We start from the raw sequence: 22,330 nt of genomic DNA on the forward strand, positions 1-22,330 counted from the left end.
ATCAATTTACAGTTGTGCAAGATTGTATATATGGTAGTCTAGTTAATTTGTAGAGATTTGATTATCTAGTTGCCATAGTTTGTTAGTACTCTTCATGTATAACTATAATCATTGAGAAATAAACAAGCTATTCTCTCCGGACCTTATCAAAAACATGGAATCAGAGCCTTGTAGGATTAAAAAGTGTAGTATGTCGAACTTCACGACTGGTTGGAATTAGCCACACGTAAAGGTGCGTGTATGGACCAATCTTGGTCTGGATCCTAATTTTGGCATCGCCTTGAAATTCTCAGTCGACTTAAGGCGGTCTTCTAGATATTGGACAAAGTTTTGAAGAATAAGCATCACCAATCAAGTTCAGTGATTTCTTTTGGTCATATTTGAGTTTGAATTACTTTGTTGTTTTGATTTGTTTTGAGCTGCAATGTTGTTTGAACAATGTTGTTGTTGTTTGAATTATATCATCCGTTGTTCAATTGGTTTCACATTTGGATCATTTGGGTATATTTTAGTTTCTAAACCATCTCCTGAACAACTGAGTATTTCAGTCTATTTGACTATTTGTTTTGTATCATGAATTTTGTTGGGTATTTCTCTGAATGGTTTATGTCTATTTGAGTTGAATCCTTTAGTTGTGAGTTGACTGCTTCACCATTAATACTTTTAGGGCTCGTTTGGTGTGAGGTATAAGCTTACATGTATCTGATGATCTTTACATGCTTGATGAGTGGGATTCTCAATTTGTGACCTGCTTAAGTGTTGTGTCTCAGCTTGAAGCAAATCAACAAACCACGTAATTGGTAAGGACATGTACCTAATGATCTCTATATCCTTGATGAATGAGAGTCAATTTATGGCCTGCTTAAGTGTCGTATCTTTGTTTGAAGCAAATTGTTTATTGGGACATCCCTCTCTACCTTTGTTAAAGAAGCTTTGTCCTCAATTTCAAAATATTTCTTCACTGAAATGCGAGTCATATCGATTTGCAAATCATTGTCGCAACTCAGTAGGACCAAGGGTTAATAAGTGTGCTAAGTCGGCTTTTGAGTTGGTTCATTCTAACATTGGGGGACCATGTCTAGTCACTTCCAAAACTAGATATAGGTAATTTTGTCACTTTTGTGGAGAATTTCTCTCAGATGACTTGGATTTGTTTTATGAATAGTCCTCTGAAGTTACTCACTTTTGTGCCTTCTATGATGGAGTTAAAACTCAATTCAATGTTTTGTTTTGTACTCTAAGAAGTGACAACACTAAAGAATATATGTCAAAGAGTTAGCTTAGTCGCGTAAGATCCTCGAATCAAAATTAACCAATATTCATATGTTGATACACCCTCTAAAAATGGAGTTGCCGAGAGGGAGAATAGACATCAACTTGAGACTGCTCGGGCACTTTTACTCAAGATGAAGGTTCCTAAAAAATTTTGGGCAAATGTAGTCTCTACATCTTGCTTTGGATTAATCACATGTCATTTACTGTGTGTGCTGGTAATACACCATATAATGTTCTTTTTCCTAATAACTCATCACTTCAATGGATCCAAAGGTGTTTGGAAGCACATGTTATGTTCAAGATGTTCGACCATCCATTACCAATTTAGATCCTAAGGCATTGAAATGTGTTTTTTCTAGGCTATTCTCGCCTTGAAAAAGGTAATGATGTTAATCTACTAAACTTGGCAAATATGTCAATTGATGTTGTATTTTTGAAGACTACATACACCATTCTTCTATGCACCTCATAATTCTACAAGTCTGGGGGAAGATGAATGGTTAGTCTATCAAGTCACTCATGTTTTGACAAAACAATCCAATGTTGTTCCTTCATTTCTCAATTCTTTTGTTGATCACCCCCAACTGTAGTACCTTTGGTACCTGCTCCATCTGTGATAGCACGATTGCCATTGCTCAAGTCTACTCAAGAAAGCGAGAGACTAATGATACTTGTCATAAACCTGCTCGGTCACTTGATCCTTCAGAAAATCTCAACCTCCCTATTGCTCTTTGAAAAGGTACAGATACTTGCAAATCCACATATTTAATTCTTAGTTTTGTATCCTATGATCGTTTATCCTTTACGTCTAGATCTTTGATTTCTTCTCTAGACTCCATCTTTATACCCAAAAGAGTGAAGAAGGCTTTGAATAATCATGAATGGTCTAATCCAATGATTGACGAAATACATGCCACCTCAGAGGAAGATCACACGTGGGATTTGGTGGACCTATCGAAAGGAAAGAAACCAGTGGGATGTAAGTGGATGGTTTCGTAGCAAGGCTTAAGGCGAGGCTTGTGGCTGAAGGTATGCCCAAACATATGGGTAGATTATTCAAACACCTTCTCCCCAATTGCAAAACTTAATTTTGTTCGCTTGCTATTCTCTATCTCTTTCTGAGAATTGGCCTTCGCATCAGTTAGATATCAAGAACGAATTCCTTCATGGTGATCTTCAAGAGGAAGTGTATATGGAGCAACCACCGAGTTTTGATGCTCAGGGGGAGTATGAGAAAGTTTCGTCATTTGAAAAAGTCATTGTATGGCTTGAAGCAAAGTCCATGAGCTTGGTTTGTCATATTCAGTGAGGTAGTGCAAGATTTTGGGTTGAAAATGAGCAAATGGGATCACTCAGTCTTCTCGGCAATCAACATTTGGCTTTATTCTCCTTGTTGTATATGTTGATGACATCATCACAAGAGCTAATTATGCAGGGATTTCTGCCCATAAGTCTTTCCTCCATATCTGATTTCAAATGAAGGATTCGGGCCCATTGAGATACTTTTTGGAGTAGAAGTAAATAAAAGCAAGAAGAGAATTTTGTATCTCTAAGAAGATATATTCTTGACCTACTTGCAGAAACTAAAAGTTAGGAGCAAAACCTTGTAGTACTCCAATAGTTCCTAATGTGCCTCGTATGATAGATGATGATCTAATTAATGCTCTGTTAGGTTTTATTTGCCCTAAATTTCTTACCATAAATAGGTTTCCCTTTTAGAAAAAGGTTTTGGATTAACTAATCCTTTTTCTTGTAGGAAAAGGTTTAGGACTCTATAAATAGAGAATGTTCCTTCTAACTTAATTAGCATTCATAATGTAGTCTTAAAGTCTTTGAGAGTTTTTGGTTAGGGGGAGAAATTGTGGGTCACAAGCTTGATACATTATCACTTGTGTAAACCTCCCATGTATACTGAGTGAATTTGGTTGAGATTGTTTCCCTCTGTATTTTGTACTTTCATATTTATAGTGGATTGCTCATCTCCATTGTGGACGTAGGTCGATTGACCGAACCACGTCAAATCTTTGTGTCTTTTGATATATTTCCCGTTGTCTTTTTACTCGTGATCTTTCAAGATTTGCTTTGCTAGTTTTCGCATTTACACCTACTTATTTAGATCCTAACAAGTGGTATCAGAGCCAGATTCAATGACGGAGTCAGGTTCAGTGGTTCGATAATCGATGATTGAACCAGGTTAGAAAGAGGTGTTCATCTTGACGGGTGTAATTCTAGCCGCAATCTTTTTTACAGTAATGAAGATTTTGTTGAAGAAATTGTTTCAGAGAGGTTCTCTGTGTTGAGACATAAATTTTGCAAAGAAGATTATGAAGAGAAGAAGCAAGTTGTTGAAAATTAAGTAAAGAAGGTGGACAAATTTATTTTGTCAGAAATTCAAACTAAGGGGAAGATTTGTTAGGTTTTATTTGCCCTAAATTTTTTATCATAAATAGGTTTTTCTTTTAGGAAAAGGTTTTGAATTGACTAATCTTTTTTCTTGTAGGAAAAGGTTTAGGACTCTATAAATAAAGGAATATTCCTTCTAACTTAATCAGCATTCACAATGTAGTCTTAAAGGCTTTGAGAGTTTTTGGTTAGAGGGAGAAATTGTGGGTCACAAGCTTGATACGTTATCACTTGTATGAACCTCCCATGTATTCTGAGTGAATTTGGTTGAGGTTGTTTCCCTCTATATTTTGTACTCTCATATTTATAATGTATTGCTCATCTCCTTTGTGGACGTAGGTCGATTGACCGAACCACATTAAATCTTTGTGTCTTTTGATATATTTCTCGTTGTCTTCTTACTCGTGATCTTTCAAGGTTTGCTTTGCTAGCTTCCGCATTTACATCTATTTATTTTCGGTCCTAACATGCTTTTGTGAAAAAAATAAGCGAGTAGATTACTATTGTAACAAGCTTGGCGTAATTAACATTTATGCTCCAACTTGAGTGAGATAGTTACTAAATCAATTTACAGTTGTGTAATCTTGGTTATCTAGTTACAATGGTTCGTTAGTACACTTCATGTATTTATATCATTGTAATCATTGAGCAATAAACAAGTTATTCTCTCCAAACCATATCAATAATAGAATAACTAAGTTTACATGTCCTAAAAACAGTGTTTTGGGAAGCGAGAAGCGGAAAAAAGCGATGAGGGCTTGCTTCACAGAAGCGAGAAGCGTGAAGCGAAGCGCGCGCTTTTTTTTTAAAAAAAGCGACATTTAGTATAAAAATAAAAAAATATTAAATAACTAAATAGAGGTAATATAGTCTTAGATTGAAAGAAATTACATAGGCATAAATACTCACAAGTCATAACATGTAAAGCAAAAAATCGAAAACATGATTAAATCACAAAGATTCAAACTCCTATTCTTCAACAAGGCTGCTAGACTAATCACAAAATTAAAAAAAAATAAGCAAAAGAATTGAAAAAAAAACAGAGGAGGCAGCAGTCAGTAATTAGAAACAGAGCAGGCAGCAGAGATTAAGAAAAAGAAGAGAAGAAGAAAAAACTAGAGTAGTGGAAACTCAGAGAGATAAGAGATGAAGCACAAGCGAAGATTGTATATTTCAGGAGAAAAGAAACTCATAGAGATGAGCTAATAAACATTAGCTAAAAAAGAGAGGAACAAAAAGTTACCTGCAGTTGCAGTCGAGGTTGAAGAGAGAGGCAGCCTCAGTCGAGATCGTCAGGAGAGAAAGAAGTATTGTGAAAGAAGAGTCTAATTGTCGCTTTTTTTTATAAAAAACGCACTTTATTGCGCTTTTGCCTTAGGGTCGCTTCTCGCTTCTTCATCTGAAGCGAGAGCTTTTTTCAGATCGCCTCGCCTCAAGATAAAAAAACGCACAAGGGTCGCCTCGCTTTGAAGCGCGCTTTTCATAACACTGCCTAAAAAGTAAAGGAAATCATACAAATCATACACTTATTATAGAATCGGGTAGGAACTTGGTTTGGTGAATATGCCTGCACACTAATTACTTGATCTTACGAACCTTGTAATGATGTCACCTAAAAGCACCTTTTCACAAACAAAATGACAATTAATCTCTCTGTCTATGGTCCTCTCGTGAAACAATGCATTCGATGCAATGTGATATGTAGATTCATTATCACACACAAGACTATTCCCTTAGTATCTCTAAATTTCAACTCCTTGAGTAGTTGCTTGATCCGTATGAGTCACGTGTTGCCACTGCTTCTTCACTAGATAAAGTAGACACATTTTGTTTTACTTTTTAAAGACACCAAATTTCCTCCAACTAGAACACAATATCCAAAAGTGGACAATCCTTCAGAGAGTGACCCTGCCCAATCAGTGAATATCCAACAATTTTCTCATGCGCTTGGTCTTCATAAAGTAGTCCATTCCCTGAAGCAGATTTTGTGTATCAAAGAATGTGAATAATTGCATTTCAATAAAACTCACAAGGAGAATTAAAGAATTGACTTACAACACTAAATTGGAAAGTAATATCAAGTCGGGTCACTACGAGATAATTCAACTTTCCTACCAGCCTTTTATATCTTCCATAATCGCTAATTGGCTCCCCTTGACCTAGTACGAGCTTAACATTTGAATCCATTTGAGAATCAATACTCTGCAATCCGGATTACATGTGATGACTATCTCATCAATGTACACTACTAAATACATTCATAAACCTGGACCTGTGTGAGCACAAAATGATCACTTCATTTCATATCATTCCAAACTTCTAAACAACCATGCTAGACTTCCCAAACCATGCTCAAGGAGACAGGTTTAGGCCATCTAGTGCTTGTCTTACTCTACACACCATATTACTAGACTCCCGTTGAGCAACAAAACCATGTGGTTGCTCCATATATACCTCATCTTCGAGATCTATATGAAGAAAGGCATTTTTAACATCCGAACAACAACCATGGATAAAACAAGAGACAGAAGCAATCTTGGCCATTGGAGAGAAGGTATCACCATAGTCAAGACAAAAAATTGTGTATAACCCTTGTCTCTAGGTGAGCTTTTAGGTGATCAATTTGTCCATGAAGGCCAACATGTAATGTATATACCCAAAGACAACCAACTGCAGATTGTAGATTTATCAGGAGATGATGGAGGAAGATGGAATTATAGGATATGAAATGGAAGGATAGATTATGGTGGGATCTCCAAAAGATGGAACTATTAAAACCTCAAAAATGCCTATTTATCAGCAGAGAAGGATGTAAAATAGGACCTTTAATAAAGTAACGTTTACAGACATAAGGTATTGTTGAAGGACAAGTGAGAAGCATTGATATGCATTCAATTCAATACCTTACATAACCAAGAAAACACATTTAAGAGCATGTGGAGCCAATTTGTCTTTTTTTGTCGTGAGTATATAGACAAAGCATATGCTCCCAAAGACACATGGTGGAAGAGGTGCCTTAGCGTATGTTATTTGCAGTTGACTTAGTACACACTGATGAGACGTGCAATGGAGTTAATGCTAAGTTAGAGGTGTGGAGACAAATATGGAGACTAAGGATTCAGGTTGCACAGGACCAAGACAAAGTATGTGAACTGCAAATTCAATGATGTGATGCATGAGGTAGCATGGAAGTAAGGTTTGGCACACGAAATATCTCTTAAGAGATAGATTCAAGTATCTTGGGTTTATAAGGGTAGTGGAGACATCGACAATTATATCACACATTGTATTTACAACGTTGATGGAGTGAAGGCTCGCCTCTAGATTCTTGTGTGATAAAAAGCTACCATTGAAACTCAAAAGTGAGTTCTATAGAATGGTGGTTAGATCGACATTGTTATATGAGGCAGAGTAATGGCCAATCAAAAACTCTCATGTCCAGAAAATGCATGTTGCAAAAATGAGGATGTTGAGGTAGATGTGTGGTCATATTAGGAGCGATAAAGTTATAAATGGGGATATTCGAAGGAAGGTGGAAGTGGCCTCGGTGGTAAACAAGTTGAGGGAAGCAAGATTGAGATGATTTGGACATGTGAATAGAAGATGTATAGATGCACTTGAGACGAGGTGCGAGAGATTGGTTATAAAGGGTAGGAGGAGAAGAGAGGTAGGCCAAAGAAGTATTGAAGAGAGGTGATAATGCAGGAAAGGATATAACGCAACTACCAGGACATGACCATAGATAGAAAGGTGTGGAAGACACGTATTAGGGTAGAAGGTTAGTAGGTAGTGTAGTTTTGGCTTGTTTAGGGTGGTTGGTATTTATCATTTTTAGTATTCTTTTCAATAATCTATCCTAGTATGTTATTTATTGTGTTTCAATTATCGCACTATTTTGTTGTTTTGTTTGCTCTATTCTGGTAGACTTTGCATTGTTTCCTTGTTATCTGCTTTTTTTCTTCATTGTGTCCTTTATACCTAGATTTGATGCACTTGAGCCAAGGGTCTTTCAGGAACATCCTCTCTACCTTCACGAGGTAGTGATAAGGTTTGCGTACATTTTACAATCCTCATACACCACTTGTGCGATTTCACTAGGTATTTTGTTGTCGTTGTTACAGAATATTCCCATGATTCTAACATCCTCAATCATTTCACATTTTTTGCAAAAAATAAAAACAGGATATCTTTGCACTCATCAATTTTACCATTTTTCTTAATCCCTCCACTTGATTCAAAAGCGTTAGTTAAATTGATTCCCCCACCATCTGAACCACTTTAGCAACATTGTCTCTTTGGTTCCACACAGGAAGCAGATGCAACAATGATTGATTACCACAATTTAGTTCACTAATATTGCTTTCTTTTTCTTGTTTGGATAAGTAATTCACGAAGTCTAGAACTTCAATTAGGTCAGGTATCTCACCTAGTAAAGACTGGTCCTCGTTGAACTTAGATGATGTTTCGATTTCACATTTGTGCTCCTCCTCAGTCGTTTGCAATTCCCAATTATCCTGGGCAGCATGCTTTCTTTTCAATTTTTTAATCCACGAAAGCTGTTCAGGTGTCAGGTTTATTCCTTGTGTATGTGTCAGCACATTTACCTGGAATATAGGTAGAAAATAGATAAATGCATAGATGCAGCCTAACAATATAACAAGGACTAACATTGTTCACCATGTAATATCCTCTGCCGAGAATACCACATAGGAGGATTTGAAGGCACTCTTCAAACAGAGAACGAACATTTCTTTTGGGGAGTGCAACAGAATTTACGACTGTCAATTCTCCAAGTCTCTAGCATATATCCAACCAAATTAGAGAACATAAGTCACTTCAGTTTTTGGGATACATTTTCAGGATGTTCATTCTCTTTTGGTGTGAAAGCAGTTTTTCCAACTTTGACTTGTTTTTCCATTAGCTTGCATAAGTCTAAAGTTAAAGAGCACTTGCAATAACCTAAGCATGTATTGTCCATGTGAAAAACTTAGTTGGGCATAATCCAGAGTCAACATAGAAGAAAAATATGCCCAAAGAAAAATAAAACAATTCAGTATACCGAATCAGACATATCAACATGCAGCTTCGTCATAGAGTCCCCACGCCCCAGCTCCTTGGGAACTCCATAAGCAATATATGTTTTTGGTCTCATGCCAGGCATCAAATACCCTGGTGGCAGTTTGACAGCAAGATTCAGATAGCCACTTTGAGGATGCATGTACTCCTTAAAGGGCAAGCTTCTAACAAACTCAGCAGAGTGACGAGGTGACCGCTCATCGAAAAAATCAGATGAAGGCCAGTTTTTCAACTGCAAAATCTGGGGCCAACCAGCACTATCAAACCGACCTTCCATGTATCCCATAAAAAATTGGTGGATGTTAACTTCAACCTGCAGTAATAGAAGGAAAAATGAATCGTTAAAATGGGTTAAACTTAACAGCAAATAAATTATACTTGAGAAGGCTAAAAGGGACAAATGCTTTTTAGAAACACTGCACTACACAGGCCAATTACAGCTCAAGTACACATTGCTACTTGCTCTGTAATTGCTCATGTTGCTTAGTTGCCGCTAGTTGTGTACTTCATTCGCAAAAAGCATTGTTGAAGTGTATGTACATCTCATCTAAAAGCTTAAGTTGTTAGAGAGAACACACTTGTATTTACTTAACTATATTCTCAATACTCCCCTTCACATGCAGACCTGGGTTTTTTCATGGGCCATACATGTGGAATTCTTTACTGGTGACGTATGGTGGTGAAATTCGATCTAAGGACCTCTACCTGTTTCTATATCATGTTGAAGTTTGTGACCATCTCATCGAAATTTTAAGCCGTTAGAGAGAGCACACTTTCTCAATTATATTCTCAATAAGTACTAACCCAATTAGATGCTTCCCTTCATACTACCTCAAGTCCATTGAGTTGATCTAGTTAATATTCACAAAGTCATCAACTTTATTCTTCATACCGCGAGCAACAAGAATTATTTTTAAGCACATTTCAAGTAAAGAATTGAGTGGTTAGTGGTGCTTTTCATGAAGTTTCAAAATGAAAATAAAGTTGATGAACTCATGCTTAATGTTCTAGCCCATAAATAATGGGATAAAAGTAGTCTATCAATTTAATGGACTTGGAAAAACCTATAGTTGATGAAAGACTAAGATGGTCATGCAGAATAAATAGAACTACCTACTCCATTAAACACCTAATGACCTAACTAGTGTATCATTAGTTAAAAAAATTAACAAAAAACAAAACAAATTATCCATCATAAAAAGAAGCTTTAAGAGTACATATCTTCCAGTATGCCGACATAAAAATAGATGCTTTAAGATCCCACCTGCCTCTATTAAGTAGAACAATTAAGTTCCTTTGAGCTAAGCCATAGCGTTAAGGTTATATTCATCGCAACAAACTGTGTATCATGCATTAAGTGCTTAGATATTTATTTGGGCTATTAATTGATATGTATTTCAGTTTGCATCCAATTACACTGTCATCCAACCAGAGCTGACACACCAGTGATGGAGAGATTCTTCATAACTAAGATATTGATGTCTAGCTAAACTTAAAGCAAGGAAAACCATAAATTGATGCCTCAGAAAGTACACTGCAACAGTAAATAGATATGGGGATTTACCCCAGTATTTTCCTCCATGCATCATTGGGACAACTGGCGAGTATTAAACTTACCTCACACCAATCCAAGCAATTGATAGCGCTGGCATTCAAATGAAGGGGATGGTTTATGCTCTTTATCTGGCGACATGCTCGACACATAACCATGGGCTCCCAGCTTAAGCCTGATGTAGTCTCAAGCACATTACCGATAATTGCAGGCTCACCTTTCAGCCAATGACATTGAAAATGCTTCAGATCCCCCTGCTGAAGATCTTTAGCTGCTGGACAGTATAAACAATTGCCATCAGAATCTTCACGAAATGCTGCTTTACGCAATTTGCTTTTCTGCATACCATTTTCATCCATTGATTTCATACATAAGCATGACTCCTGAGGCATTTCATGCTTATATTCCAATTCAAGTCGTTTGAAAATATCTTCAGCCTCTTCCAACAACTCAGAGATCAGAGATTTTGACTTTGATGTCAGGCACTTCAGCTCTAAAACTCCCTTAACACAGCCACCAAAATTTTCTGGTGGACAAGGGATGCTACCATCTTCATTGCATTTCCATTTACCAGCAGGGTAACCAGAATTCTCTGGGAGAAGCCCTCCATCATCCCCAGGATCCATTCCAAATGCAAACTTGGCATCTCCCACAGAATCATTGTCAACCATCTTTGATAGAATATAATAGAATCGATAATTCATGTTTTGATGATAGACAAGACGCACAAAGAACAGTAGCAAATATACGCAGCAAAAGAAGCCAAGCTAGAGTCCAAGATCGAGTAAAACGGAGTTATTTGTACAAAGCCAAAAATAATATATTAAAGGTACAAGTTGATACAAATAAGGAAAACCTTAAATATATTATTAAGGAAGGAAGTTGTATATAATAAGGATTGTACTTTAAAAAAGGAATCCTTGTTTAACAATAACTTCCTTACCTTATCAGATAAGGATTGTACAAGGCAAAATAAATTCTATAAGAAGAGCACGAGGCAGAGGAAGAAATGCACGACTTCACGCAGAGAACAAGGGAGAATTATTCATCAAATTGAAGTCTTCAAGGTTGATAGGATTACTACGTTTAAAACATTCTTGAGTAAGAAGGTTTTATCGTATAGAACTATTTGTCTTGTTTTTGTTCTTAATTGTAGTTTACAGTTTATTGTACAAAGGGTGGGTTTGACTCTTTGTAGGGTTGAGTGTTAGTAAGAGTTGTAACAAAAGGTGGGTTTGGCCTTTTGGAGAGATCGATTGGAGTCAATCGAGGGAGTAGTAGAGATAAGACTTTTGATTATTGAGTTGTAATCACAAAATCTTATAGTTGAATTAATAAAACGAGGTTTTTCCTTCCTTGAGTGAGGAAGGTTTTTAATTCAATAAGTGTTTGTGTCTTTACTCTGTCTTTACTTAAAAGCAACTTACACGAACCTGGTTCGTGTTCTGGGGTAAGGTTTCTTCAATTGGTATCAGAGCAGGTCTTTTCGTTAAAAGATTCACACCTTGAAAAGACTCAATGGCAGCACCACCTACCCCACAAGAGGGAGCTTCACAAACACGACCATCACTGTTCAATGGAAAATATTATGGATGGTGGAAAAATCGTATGATGGACCATCTTATTGGCGAAAATCCTGATCTATGGGGAGTAATTCTAGATGGCTCAACCATACCTATGAAAACCGCAACTGATGGAATCACCAAAATCCCAAAGGAAAGAAAAGAATGGAATGTTGAAGACAAGCTTGCAATTCAAAACAATGCCAAAGCCAAGAAAATTCTGATATGTGGCATAGGACCAGACGAATACAATCGAATCTCGTCATGTCAAGATGCCAAAGCCATATGGAAAACACTGCAAACAGCTCATGAGGGAACAACGCAAGTCAAGAAGTCTAAAATTGATAACTTGAACAGGCAATATGAGCTGTTCAGGATGGCAGAAGGGGAGACTATTCAAGACATGCACACCAGGTTCACCTCCATCATTAATGAGATGTACTCTTTAGGAGAGATAGTGCCTAATGGAAAGGCAGTAAGGAAACTCTTGAGTGTCCTTCCTGAAACTTGGGAAAGCAAAGTCGAGGCTATCACTGAAGCCCGCGACCTAGACTCACTGGCCATGGATGAGTTAATTGGTAATCTCATCACATACGAACTCAAGAAAAACCAAGAAAAGAAAATTGGAGGAAAAAGAAAGGAAAGGAACCTGGTTCTAAAAGCTACTACATCAGATGATTTTGAAGAGGAAAATACTGCCCTCATAACCAAAAGGTTCACCAGAATGCTAAAGAAAGGGCAGACCTTTCAAAAGAAAGCTTCTCAAAAACCATCTGAAAACACTAAAGACCAGGTTTGTCATAAGTGTGGGAGCCCAGATCACTTCATCAAATTCTATCCACTTTGGGCCTTAGAGCAGAAAAAGGCAAACTTTGAGAAGGGCAAAGACATCAAAAAGGATAAGTTTGTCCCCTCAAACAGAAGAATGACAACTCAAGAGACAGATATGTCAATGAAGAGGGCCTTTGCAGCAATGGGGAATTCATCTGATGAAGAGTCTGAGGGTGATGAGACAGAAAACCAGTCTCTTCTTGCACTAGAACAAGAAGATGATTATGACTTTCTTGCGCTTGTAGCAGTGGAAACCAAGGAAGAAAAGGAAACCTGCAGATCACAAGAAACCATACTAGCACTCATGGCTGGATCAGATTCTGAAGATGATGAAGAAGATGACAATCAAAGCAAGGTAAGTTTTCATCACATCAAAGTAAATATTGAATCATATTCTAAAAAGGAACTAGAGTCCTTATTGAGTACTCTTATAGATGCATATCAGTCTGTCAATTCTAAAAGAGAACAAGTGATGGAAAACTATGCATCTTTAAGAGAAGTCAATGACAATCTTGAGAAACACAATCACTTTCTTCAAAATAAATTAAAATAACAGATTAAAATCTCAGAGTTAAGTCACAAGGGCAAAAACTCTGCTAGTGAACTTCAATTAGCTCTAGAAGAAAAACTAAAATTGTTAACCATAAAATATCAAGCTTTAACAGAAAGGAATAGGTTGTTACAAGAAAATCTTGATCATACCAAACTAGATCTGGAAAGAAATCTTAGATGGACCAGGTCCTCTGAAATTTTAACTCAGATTCAAGAAAAGCAAATCACTAGTCGAAGTGGGATAGGTTTTAAAAAACAGAATAATCTTGTGTCACACACTATTCACATGTCTAAAAGTTTATGCACTCATTGTGGAAACTCGGGTCATTTAAAGAATCAATGTAAAGTTTTATTTGAGGCTTTTCAGAAAAATGTTAAGTTCACCAAAAAGGAAAAGACTGATACGGCTAAGAACCTGGTTCGAAATAAAAATGCTCCAAATAAAAGGTTTTCTTATTTGCCTTTATGGGCTAGAAGAAATCTTATTCATCCTTTTACTCACATAAAGGGGCCCAAGCTAATCTGGGTTCCCAAGACTAATCTTTAACTAGTGTTTCAGGTGAAGGTGAGAGGGAAAAGACCAACTTGGTACATGAATAGTGCATGCTCCAAAATGGTGCTAAAAATGGTAGAAAATTCCTATCGCTCTTTGATTTTCAAGGAGGCAGTTTATTCCTTGAAAAGGATGAGAAAAATGGAAAAAAAAGTTGAAGAAAGTGACATGATATCAAACATCTTTGATGATGCAAATTTAGGAAACACTGCATATGAACCTGGTTCACAGCTAACAATCATTGATTCACCTGTAACATGAATTACTACTTATCTATGGTTCTGGAGATTGGGGGAATATTAGAGCAATTGATAAGTAAGAGTATGGCACACCTTTGGGGGAACTTTGTTGTGTGAACATGATCCTTGTTGTTCATTGGAAGGTATTAAAAATTGACAAGGGTTGGCTCTCTGTGAATCAGCTTAAGATTCATTTGATCTGGGAGAATATGATGATGCGACATTCTTGTGAAGGCCTTGAATATGAAGAACTTGAGAAAAATCAGTCAAAGCATGGTGTTATCGAAACAAGTTGATGCATTATCATGATTTTCTTTAATAATTGGCTAGTAAAAGAATAATCTTACGCTTGAGTAATTATACAATGAATATCTGCTAACTCAACCTCGTACTGTAACAGGTACACACTCAAGTCACATCTCAAACAATGCTTAGAAAGTCTGCGGATGTTATCTGTTCTCTTTGCTAACACCATTAAGTAAATCATGAAGAAACACACACAAAAAAAAAGGGGGAACCTGGTTTCTCTGTAATACTCAGGTATGTACCATCCTTTTTCAATGCATTAATTTCTTGAGTTTGGGTCAAACATAAGCACTAATGAACCTGGTAGATCATCAAAAATTCAATTTTCTTAAAGATCACCAAGAACCCTCTTTGACAATAAGCATCGTTCAATCCCAAACTGCTCTAATGACTAAAATCTCAGTATTGAAGTCACTCATACTTTAATTTAGGGGGAACCTTGCTTTACCACCCACATCTGAACCAGGTTCATAAACTCCAAAATTGATATTTCATCCATTCCAAGTATATAACTTGTCTATCTCTCAGGGGGAACAATTCTCATAGAAATAAATTGTTGCTTGCTATCATTATTGATAAACACATCTCTTTGTGCACCAAAATGTGATGAATCTCTTACTGGTAGTTGGTACTCCTTCAAAGTTGTCATCAAGAAAAAGGCTATAAAAAAAAAGGAAGAAAATCATGGAGGAATGAAAATGTTACGGAGTAGAGTTAAAAAAAATAAAATGATGATGTATCTCATGCTTCTCTTGATGAAATTTCACATTCTAAGAAAACTGATCAGAATAAAGAAGCTGGTGCACAATGGGCATACTGAAAAAATTATCAATGACCGTAAACATCCCTTTCTTCCTCACTTTAGTAATCTTTGTCACAATCCTTATCCTCAAATTTTATACTCTTTTGACTCTTTGATGTGCTTATGTCTGTCTCATACTCATGATATTATATGTTTTTGATTAAGGGCATAAATTGGTACATATTTGTTTATTTCGTTTCTCATTGAAGATCTTAATTGTGTATGAGTGTCAGATGACTAATATCCTCAGATTAACTAACCATTTTGTTAGCAGAAGTGTACTTGAAAGTGTTGCCCAAGTGGCTATGAGTTAAAAATGATATTGCACTCATTGAATGTTATTCGAATTCTTTGGTTATTGATTTTCAATGATGCCAAAAGGGGGAAATTATATAATGTGGATAGACATATGCATAGTTTGTCATCATCAAAAAAGGGGAAATTCTTGGGGAATGAGAAAACATGAAGTTTTTAGTTTTGATGGATGACAAAGAATTGAAGTTTTTGGAAGTGTTTGATGCATTTGAAGTACCATTGGGAGAAAGCAGGATTTTAACTCATGCAGATATGTTCAGTCAAATCATTCTTGCTGAGTGTGGAATTCCTATGGAATCGGAGCAGGTTGAAAATGCTTCTCCACGTACATCTGGTCCTGTTGCTCAGTTACTCAAGGAACTCAAAGTAGCTGAAGAAAAATATGCAACTCTTGAGTCAGAAAACCAGAAGTTACATGCTGAACTCCACACTTCAAATGCTGAAATTTACAGGTTGAAGGATCAGTTAGTGCAGCAGCAACTTGCTAACAATGCAAGAGTTGACAGAGTTCTGGATATGCTGGCTTCTGCTCAACCAAGCCTGGACAACCTTCAAATTGAAAAAGCATCTTGTGTGAACCTGGTTCGCTTAGTTGTTTAAACTATGTGTTATGCTCAACTGGCTGAGCTTAAATTGTTGCTATGGATGATATTTGGTTTTGATCAGCCGCTGTTGGACTCTTTTTGATTTGTCAAAAGGGGGAAGAGTATTTGCATGCATCACACAGAAAGATTTGTTTGTCTTCATCAAAAAGGGGGAATATGATAGAATATGATAGAATCGATAATTCACGTTTTGATGATAGACAAAACGCGCAAAAAACAGTAGCAAATATACGCAGCAAAAGAAGCCAAGCTAGAGTCCAAGATCGAGTAAAACGGAGTTATTTGTACAAAGCCAAAAATAATATATTAAAGGTACAAGTTGATACAAATAAGGAAAACCTTAAATATATTATTAAGGAAGGAAGTTGTATATAATAAGGATTGTACTTTAAAAAAGGAATCCTTGTTTAACAATAACTTCCTTACCTTATCAGATAAGGATTGTACAAGGCAACATAAATTCTATAAGAAGAGCACGAGGCAGAGGAAGAAATGCACGACTTCACGCAGAGAACAAGGGAGAATTATTCATCAAATTGAAGTCTTCAAGGTTGATAGGATTACTACGTTTAAAACATTCTTGAGTAAGAAGGTTTTATCGTATAAAACTATTTGTCTTGTTTTTGTTCTTAATTGTAGTTTACAGTTTATTGTACAAAGGGTGGGTTTGACTCTTTGTAGGGTTGAGTGTTAGTAAGAGTTGTAACAAAAGGTGGGTTTGGCCTTTTGGAGAGATTGATTGGAGTCAATCGAGGGAGTAGTAGAGATAAGACTTTTGATTATTGAGTTGTAATCACAAAATCTTATAGTTGAATTAATAAAACGAGGTTTTTTCTTCCTAAAGTGAGGAAGGTTTTTGATTCAATAAGTGTTTGTGTCTTTACTCTGTCTTTACTTAAAAGTAACTTACACGAACCTGGTTCGATTTCTGGGGTAAGGTTTCTTCAATCTTCTTGGAAAATCTAGGCCTTCTGGAAATGGTAGTTCTGGCATCCAATCTCACATCACCATGCAAATCAACAACCCCGCTGTCAGTGAATTTCATGATTACTTCTTCTTCACCTCCCTTATAAATACCATCTGTAAGATCCTGGCAACAAGTAAGGCATAGAACATAGGAACAGCTGGAACAATTTCTGCGAAGATCAAAAATGGATGTTTTGCAGTTGTTGCTACACCAAGCTTAGCTCATTTCAGTTTATTTGAACATCATCCAAAAAAATTGACATGGAAAGAGGAGGTCTTTCATGCTTACCAGTGTATACGCTCACTCCTCCGGCACTTTGCCTTAGGAAGCATTAACTCTGACACAGGTACTCCTGACCAAAATAAACAATGGAAATTCTAGTTACAATAGGAAGCAGCTGAAAATGCATTACACATTTGGTTTTTCTTGGAGGAAGTTGGTCACTACCTACTACAGGAAACTATTTTTTCATATTTAGGAATATGTTGTAACACTATCCATTTAACATTTCAGATCCTTTCAAACTCAACCCCAATATATATATGGCAGAGAAGAGCTATTTTACTATGTTCTCTAGCTGTGGAAACAGATATCACATAACAGAATCTTAAATGCATATTTATGGTTGCCCAAATGAAAAGAAAATGCATATCAAATGAAAAATACATAGAACTGTTATGGTATCAAATTTTTAAGCAAGATAATAGAACCTTGAATCTTAACTTCAATCTCCATCTCCATCACTTGCTCTGTGTTGAATCTTCTCAAGAAAGGCAAAAGCTTTTGCACTATAAATTTAGAACATTGAATCTTTTCTTCTTCGCTAATCTCACAATATAAGTTCTTCAAAGCCTGCAAAAAAATTTTGATAGGAGTGTCTTACATATATTATTAACCTGCAAAATTGGACTGTAACCTAATAAAAGTGGAATAACAAAAGAAACCAACCCTTATTGGCCCATCCAACCGCAAGCAAGTTTTGCAATTACAGTTTTGACGACAAACGGGACAAGACTCTTCAAACGCCACCTCAGGCATCCCAGGGTACCTATTATTAATCATAAGGGGAAAAAGGCACTCATGAGAATAAACAAAAGAAAAATACATGAAACAAATAATAATTGGTGTTGGAGTTGACAATATTAAGCAAAATAGATTGGATATATAAAGCTTCAAGCGGTTAAAATGCTCCTCATGTTTCGCATCTTATCAGTTGTCAAAATAAAGGCACAAGGAGCATAGTACTGTTTCTTGACAAGTTAATTACAATTAAAAGCTCAGAAAGTTACTCACATAAGAAAATACAAGCAATAATACAGTTGGTAGATGTTTTCAGTACCATGTGGTCATGCAAGGAACACAATATCGCTTTGTTTTACAACTGGTGCACCTAACAACCCTTCCTTTGTCATTCCTCTGGCATTGATGACACATATTGGACGCAATCTCATTCCCCTGCCATATAGTTGATTCAAAACAAGGATAATATTCGAGACTTTTTAAGTCTAAGCATTGAGAATGTTATAGATTCTTTTTTACATTTTCAACCTTCCGACGCTTGTCTCTTCTGTGGCTTTTACTTACAGTTTTCTCTTGTTTTTGTTTCTCACTTTCAAGCTTTTCTCTGATGTTTTTGCCACGCTTTTCTTCTTTTCTGTACCTGTATTGAGTTGTTCTTCTTCAGGCAAGAGAGCAATTTCATTTTTAGTAGCTGTATTGAGTTTTTTTTCGTCATTCGAAGCAGCAATTTCTTGCAGGTCATCCTTATCAGTTACAACATTTTCTCTTGTATTGTTGCGACCTTTCCCCTTCTTTTTCATAGCTCTTCTTTTTTCTCACATTCAAAATTTTCTCTTCCACGCTTCCTTCTTGCATTGCAGTGTTGTTCATTAACTAACTTGTCAACAACTCTGTTCGACTTCCGAGCTGATTTTGGCTCTATTTTATGGCGATCAGGCTTACTCTGTTTTTCTACAGACTTTTCGACATCATCTACAGCATTTTGTTTCACATTCTTTCTACAGCGACCGCTCATTTTCACCTCTTAATCTACTTTCGCTATTCCCCTATACTCTTTCTCTTTTGCCAATCCAAAAGGTAGGGTTTTAAAGAAATGCAGCAAGGAGAGTTCACAAATTGTACGAACCAAACAATGACTTGACTTTACGAGCACTGTTTTCTGGGTACTATAATTTCCTCCCATACTTTAATTTTCGGTATATGGATGTAAATAGAGAAAATTAAATGAAATTGGTTTGGTTTTTGGAGAAGTTGATCAAATTAATTTTAAAAAGTAAATTTGGGATCAAATTGTTGTAAAATCAAGATTATAAGAAGAAGACAAGAGAGATAGACGTAGGAGAAGACTTTCTTCTTATTCAATGATATGTAAGTTTTATATGTATATAATACAATAGCAAATCCTATTTATAGAGTGAGAAATCACTCCAAAAGTCAATATATTAAGTATGAATAGATACATTCTTATTCAAAAAGGTTCATGAAACCTAGTGAATATGAATGGTTGTTCATGTACTAACTTTATGGACTATCCACTTATTCAATGGATTTATAACAACCCTTTGGATGTCCATAGATATTGTGTCTTGTTAAAACCTTACTAGAAATCCTGTGGAAAAAATTCTAGTGAAGAAAAAAGAGTACACATATCTTTTGATACACATTATTTGCTGCCTCATTAAAAACCTTTCTAGGAAATCCAGTGGGACAAAACCTAGACTAAGGAAAAAAGAGTACAATGCATATTTTACTTCCCCTGATAAAAATCACAATTCAGATGGTTAAATTTCTGTATTCCAAAATTGTGAATCATCTTCTCAATAGTTGAGACCGGTAAAGATTTGATAAATAAATCTGTTGGATTATCACTCGAATGAATTTGTCGCACATCAATATCATCATTCTTCTGGAGATCATGTGTGAAGAATAATTTTGGTGAAATGTGTTTCGTTCTATCTCCTTTTATAAAGCCTCCTTTTGATTGAGCTATGCATGCAGCATTGTCTTCAAAGGGTATTGTGGGTATCTTGATGTCACACTTCAAACCACATCTTTCTTTGATAGAATGTATTACTGATCTTAACCATATACATTCTCTGCTTGCTTCATGAATGGCTATTATCTCAACATGATTTGAAGAAGTAGCGACAATAGACTACTTCGTAGATCGCCATGATATAGCAGTACCTCCGTATGTGAACAGATAGCTTGTTTGTGATCGAGCTTTATGTGGGTCAAATAAATAACCTGCATCTGCATGACCAACAAGATATGCATTATCTTTGTTAGTATAAAACAGACCCATATCACTAGTTCCCCTTAGATATCACAATAGATGTTTAACTCCATTCCAATGTCTTCGTGTAGGGGAAGAACTATATCTTACTAACAAATTAACAGAAAATGCTATGTCAGGTCTCGTAGCATTAGCAAGATACATAAGTACCCTAATTGCACTAAGATAAGGTACTTCTGGACCAAGAGGTTCCTCATTCTCTTCTTGAGGTCGGAATGGATCCTTACTCACTTCAAGTGATCGGACAACCATTGGAGTACTTAATGGATGTGCTTTGTCCATGTAAAATTATTTCAAGATTTTCTCAGTATAGGCAGATTGGTGGATGAAGACCCCGTCTACTAAATATTCTATTTGTAGTCCAAGACAATTTTTTGTCTTTCCAAGGTCTTTCATCTCAAATTCTTTCTTTAGATATTCAATTACCTTTTGAACCTCTTCTGGAGTTCCAATGAGATTAATACAGCAAGAATAACAAACCTCAATGTTGTTTTCTTAATAAATATACAAGGAGAAATGACATCGTTTATATAACCTTGTTTTATCAAGTACTCACTGAGACGATTATACCACATGTGCCCTGATTGTTTTAAGTCATATAATGACTTTTGTAATCTGATTGAATATATTTTCTGAGATTTTTAACTACATGCTTCAAGCATTTTAAGTCCTTCCGGAACTTTCATATAAATTTCATTATCAAGTGAACCGTAAAGGTAAGCTATAACCACATCATTAGATGAATTTCAAGATTTTCATGTACAGCTAAATCCTATGAGATATTAAAAAGTTATTGCATCCATAACAGGTGAATATGTTTCTTTATAGTCGACATCGGGTCGTTGAGAGAATCCTTGTGCAACAAGGCGTGCCTTGTATCTTACAATCTCATTTCTCTCACTTCTTTTTCATACAAAGATCCATTTATAGCCAATTGATTTAACATCACTAGGCGTTTGGACTACTGGTCCAAAAACCTCACGCTTAGGAAGTGAATTTAATTCTGATTAAATTGCTTCCTGCCATTTTGGCCAATCACGTCTTTGTCAACATTCTTCGATGGATAGAGGTTCAAGATCCTCATTTCCTTGCATAATGTTAAGTGCAACATCATATGCAAAAACATTATCCACTATGATTTTTGATCGATCTAAACTTATCCCATCACCTGTAGAACTTATTGAGAGTTCTTTATTTACTTGAGTCTCGGGTTCACTGATCTCTTGAGGAATATCAGGATTAATCAGATCTTGAATTTCTTCGTGAAATTCTTTTGTAGTGTCATTTTTTGTATTTCTTTTTCTAGGATTCTTAGATTTTGAACCCAATGGTCTATCACGCTTCAGGCATATTTGTGATTCAGAAGCTATGACACTTATAGATGGTCCTTTTGGGACGTCGATTCGGATAGGCACATTTACTGCAGGAATATGTGACTTTGTTATCTTTTTTGAATCAGTAAATGCGTCTGGCATTTGATTTGCTATGTTTTGCAAATGGATGATCTTCTGGACCTTTTGTTCACACACAGGGGAGCATGGATCAAAATGAGATAATAATGAAAATTTCCATGCAATTTCACTTTTAAGTTTATTTTTCTTTCCCTCTAATTGCGGAAAATTTGTTTCATCAAATCGACAATCTGCAAATCTTGCAGTGAATAAATCTCCCGTCAATTGCTCAAGGTAGCAAATTATTGAGGGTGAATCAAACCCAACATATATGCCTAACCTTCTTTGAGGGCCCATCTTGGTGCGCTGAGGTGGTGCTACAGGCACATATACAACACATCCAAAAATTCGAAGATGAGCAATATTTGATTCATGGCCAAATACCAATTGTGACGGGAAATATTTATTATAATGAGTTGGTCTGAGACGAACAAGCGATGTTGCATGTAAGATAGCATGATCCCAAACAGTAGTAGGCAACTCACTTTTCATAAGTAGAGGTTTTGCTATCAACTGTAAGCGCTT

The 22,330-nt window shown here is 36.2% G+C and overlaps 1 protein-coding gene across 14 annotated transcripts in view; it reads right to left on the reverse strand.

The window, feature by feature from the left end:
- The window catches only part of LOC101244102 (lysine-specific demethylase JMJ25-like), a 40,166-nt gene extending 20,765 nt beyond the window's left edge, over positions 1 to 19,401 (reverse strand). For 4 of the 14 annotated variants that reach the window (XM_069288090.1, XM_069288089.1, XM_069288088.1 and 1 more), the window contains exons 1-9: positions 18,578 to 19,401; positions 18,378 to 18,493; positions 17,987 to 18,086; positions 17,749 to 17,890; positions 17,327 to 17,390; positions 16,988 to 17,243; positions 10,372 to 10,977; positions 8,738 to 9,067; positions 8,105 to 8,282 (exon numbers count right to left, since the gene is read on the reverse strand). In XM_069288090.1, coding sequence (XP_069144191.1) covers positions 8,105 to 8,282; positions 8,738 to 9,067; positions 10,372 to 10,977; positions 16,988 to 17,243; positions 17,327 to 17,390; positions 17,749 to 17,890; positions 17,987 to 18,086; positions 18,378 to 18,472 — 1,771 coding nt within the window. In that variant the 5' untranslated portion in view covers positions 18,473 to 18,493; positions 18,578 to 19,401. Of the gene's footprint in view, positions 1 to 8,104; positions 8,283 to 8,737; positions 9,068 to 10,371; positions 10,978 to 16,987; positions 17,244 to 17,326; positions 17,391 to 17,748; positions 17,891 to 17,986; positions 18,087 to 18,331; positions 18,494 to 18,577 lie in introns of those variants that run through there. The other 10 variants (XM_069288092.1, XM_069288091.1, XM_069288087.1 and 7 more) reach the window with 10 other exon arrangements.
- Positions 19,402 to 22,330: the final 2,929 nt, after the last annotated feature.

This window comes from Solanum lycopersicum, chromosome 8 (assembly GCF_036512215.1).
Source record: "Solanum lycopersicum chromosome 8, SLM_r2.1".
NCBI lineage: Eukaryota > Viridiplantae > Streptophyta > Magnoliopsida > Solanales > Solanaceae > Solanum > Solanum lycopersicum.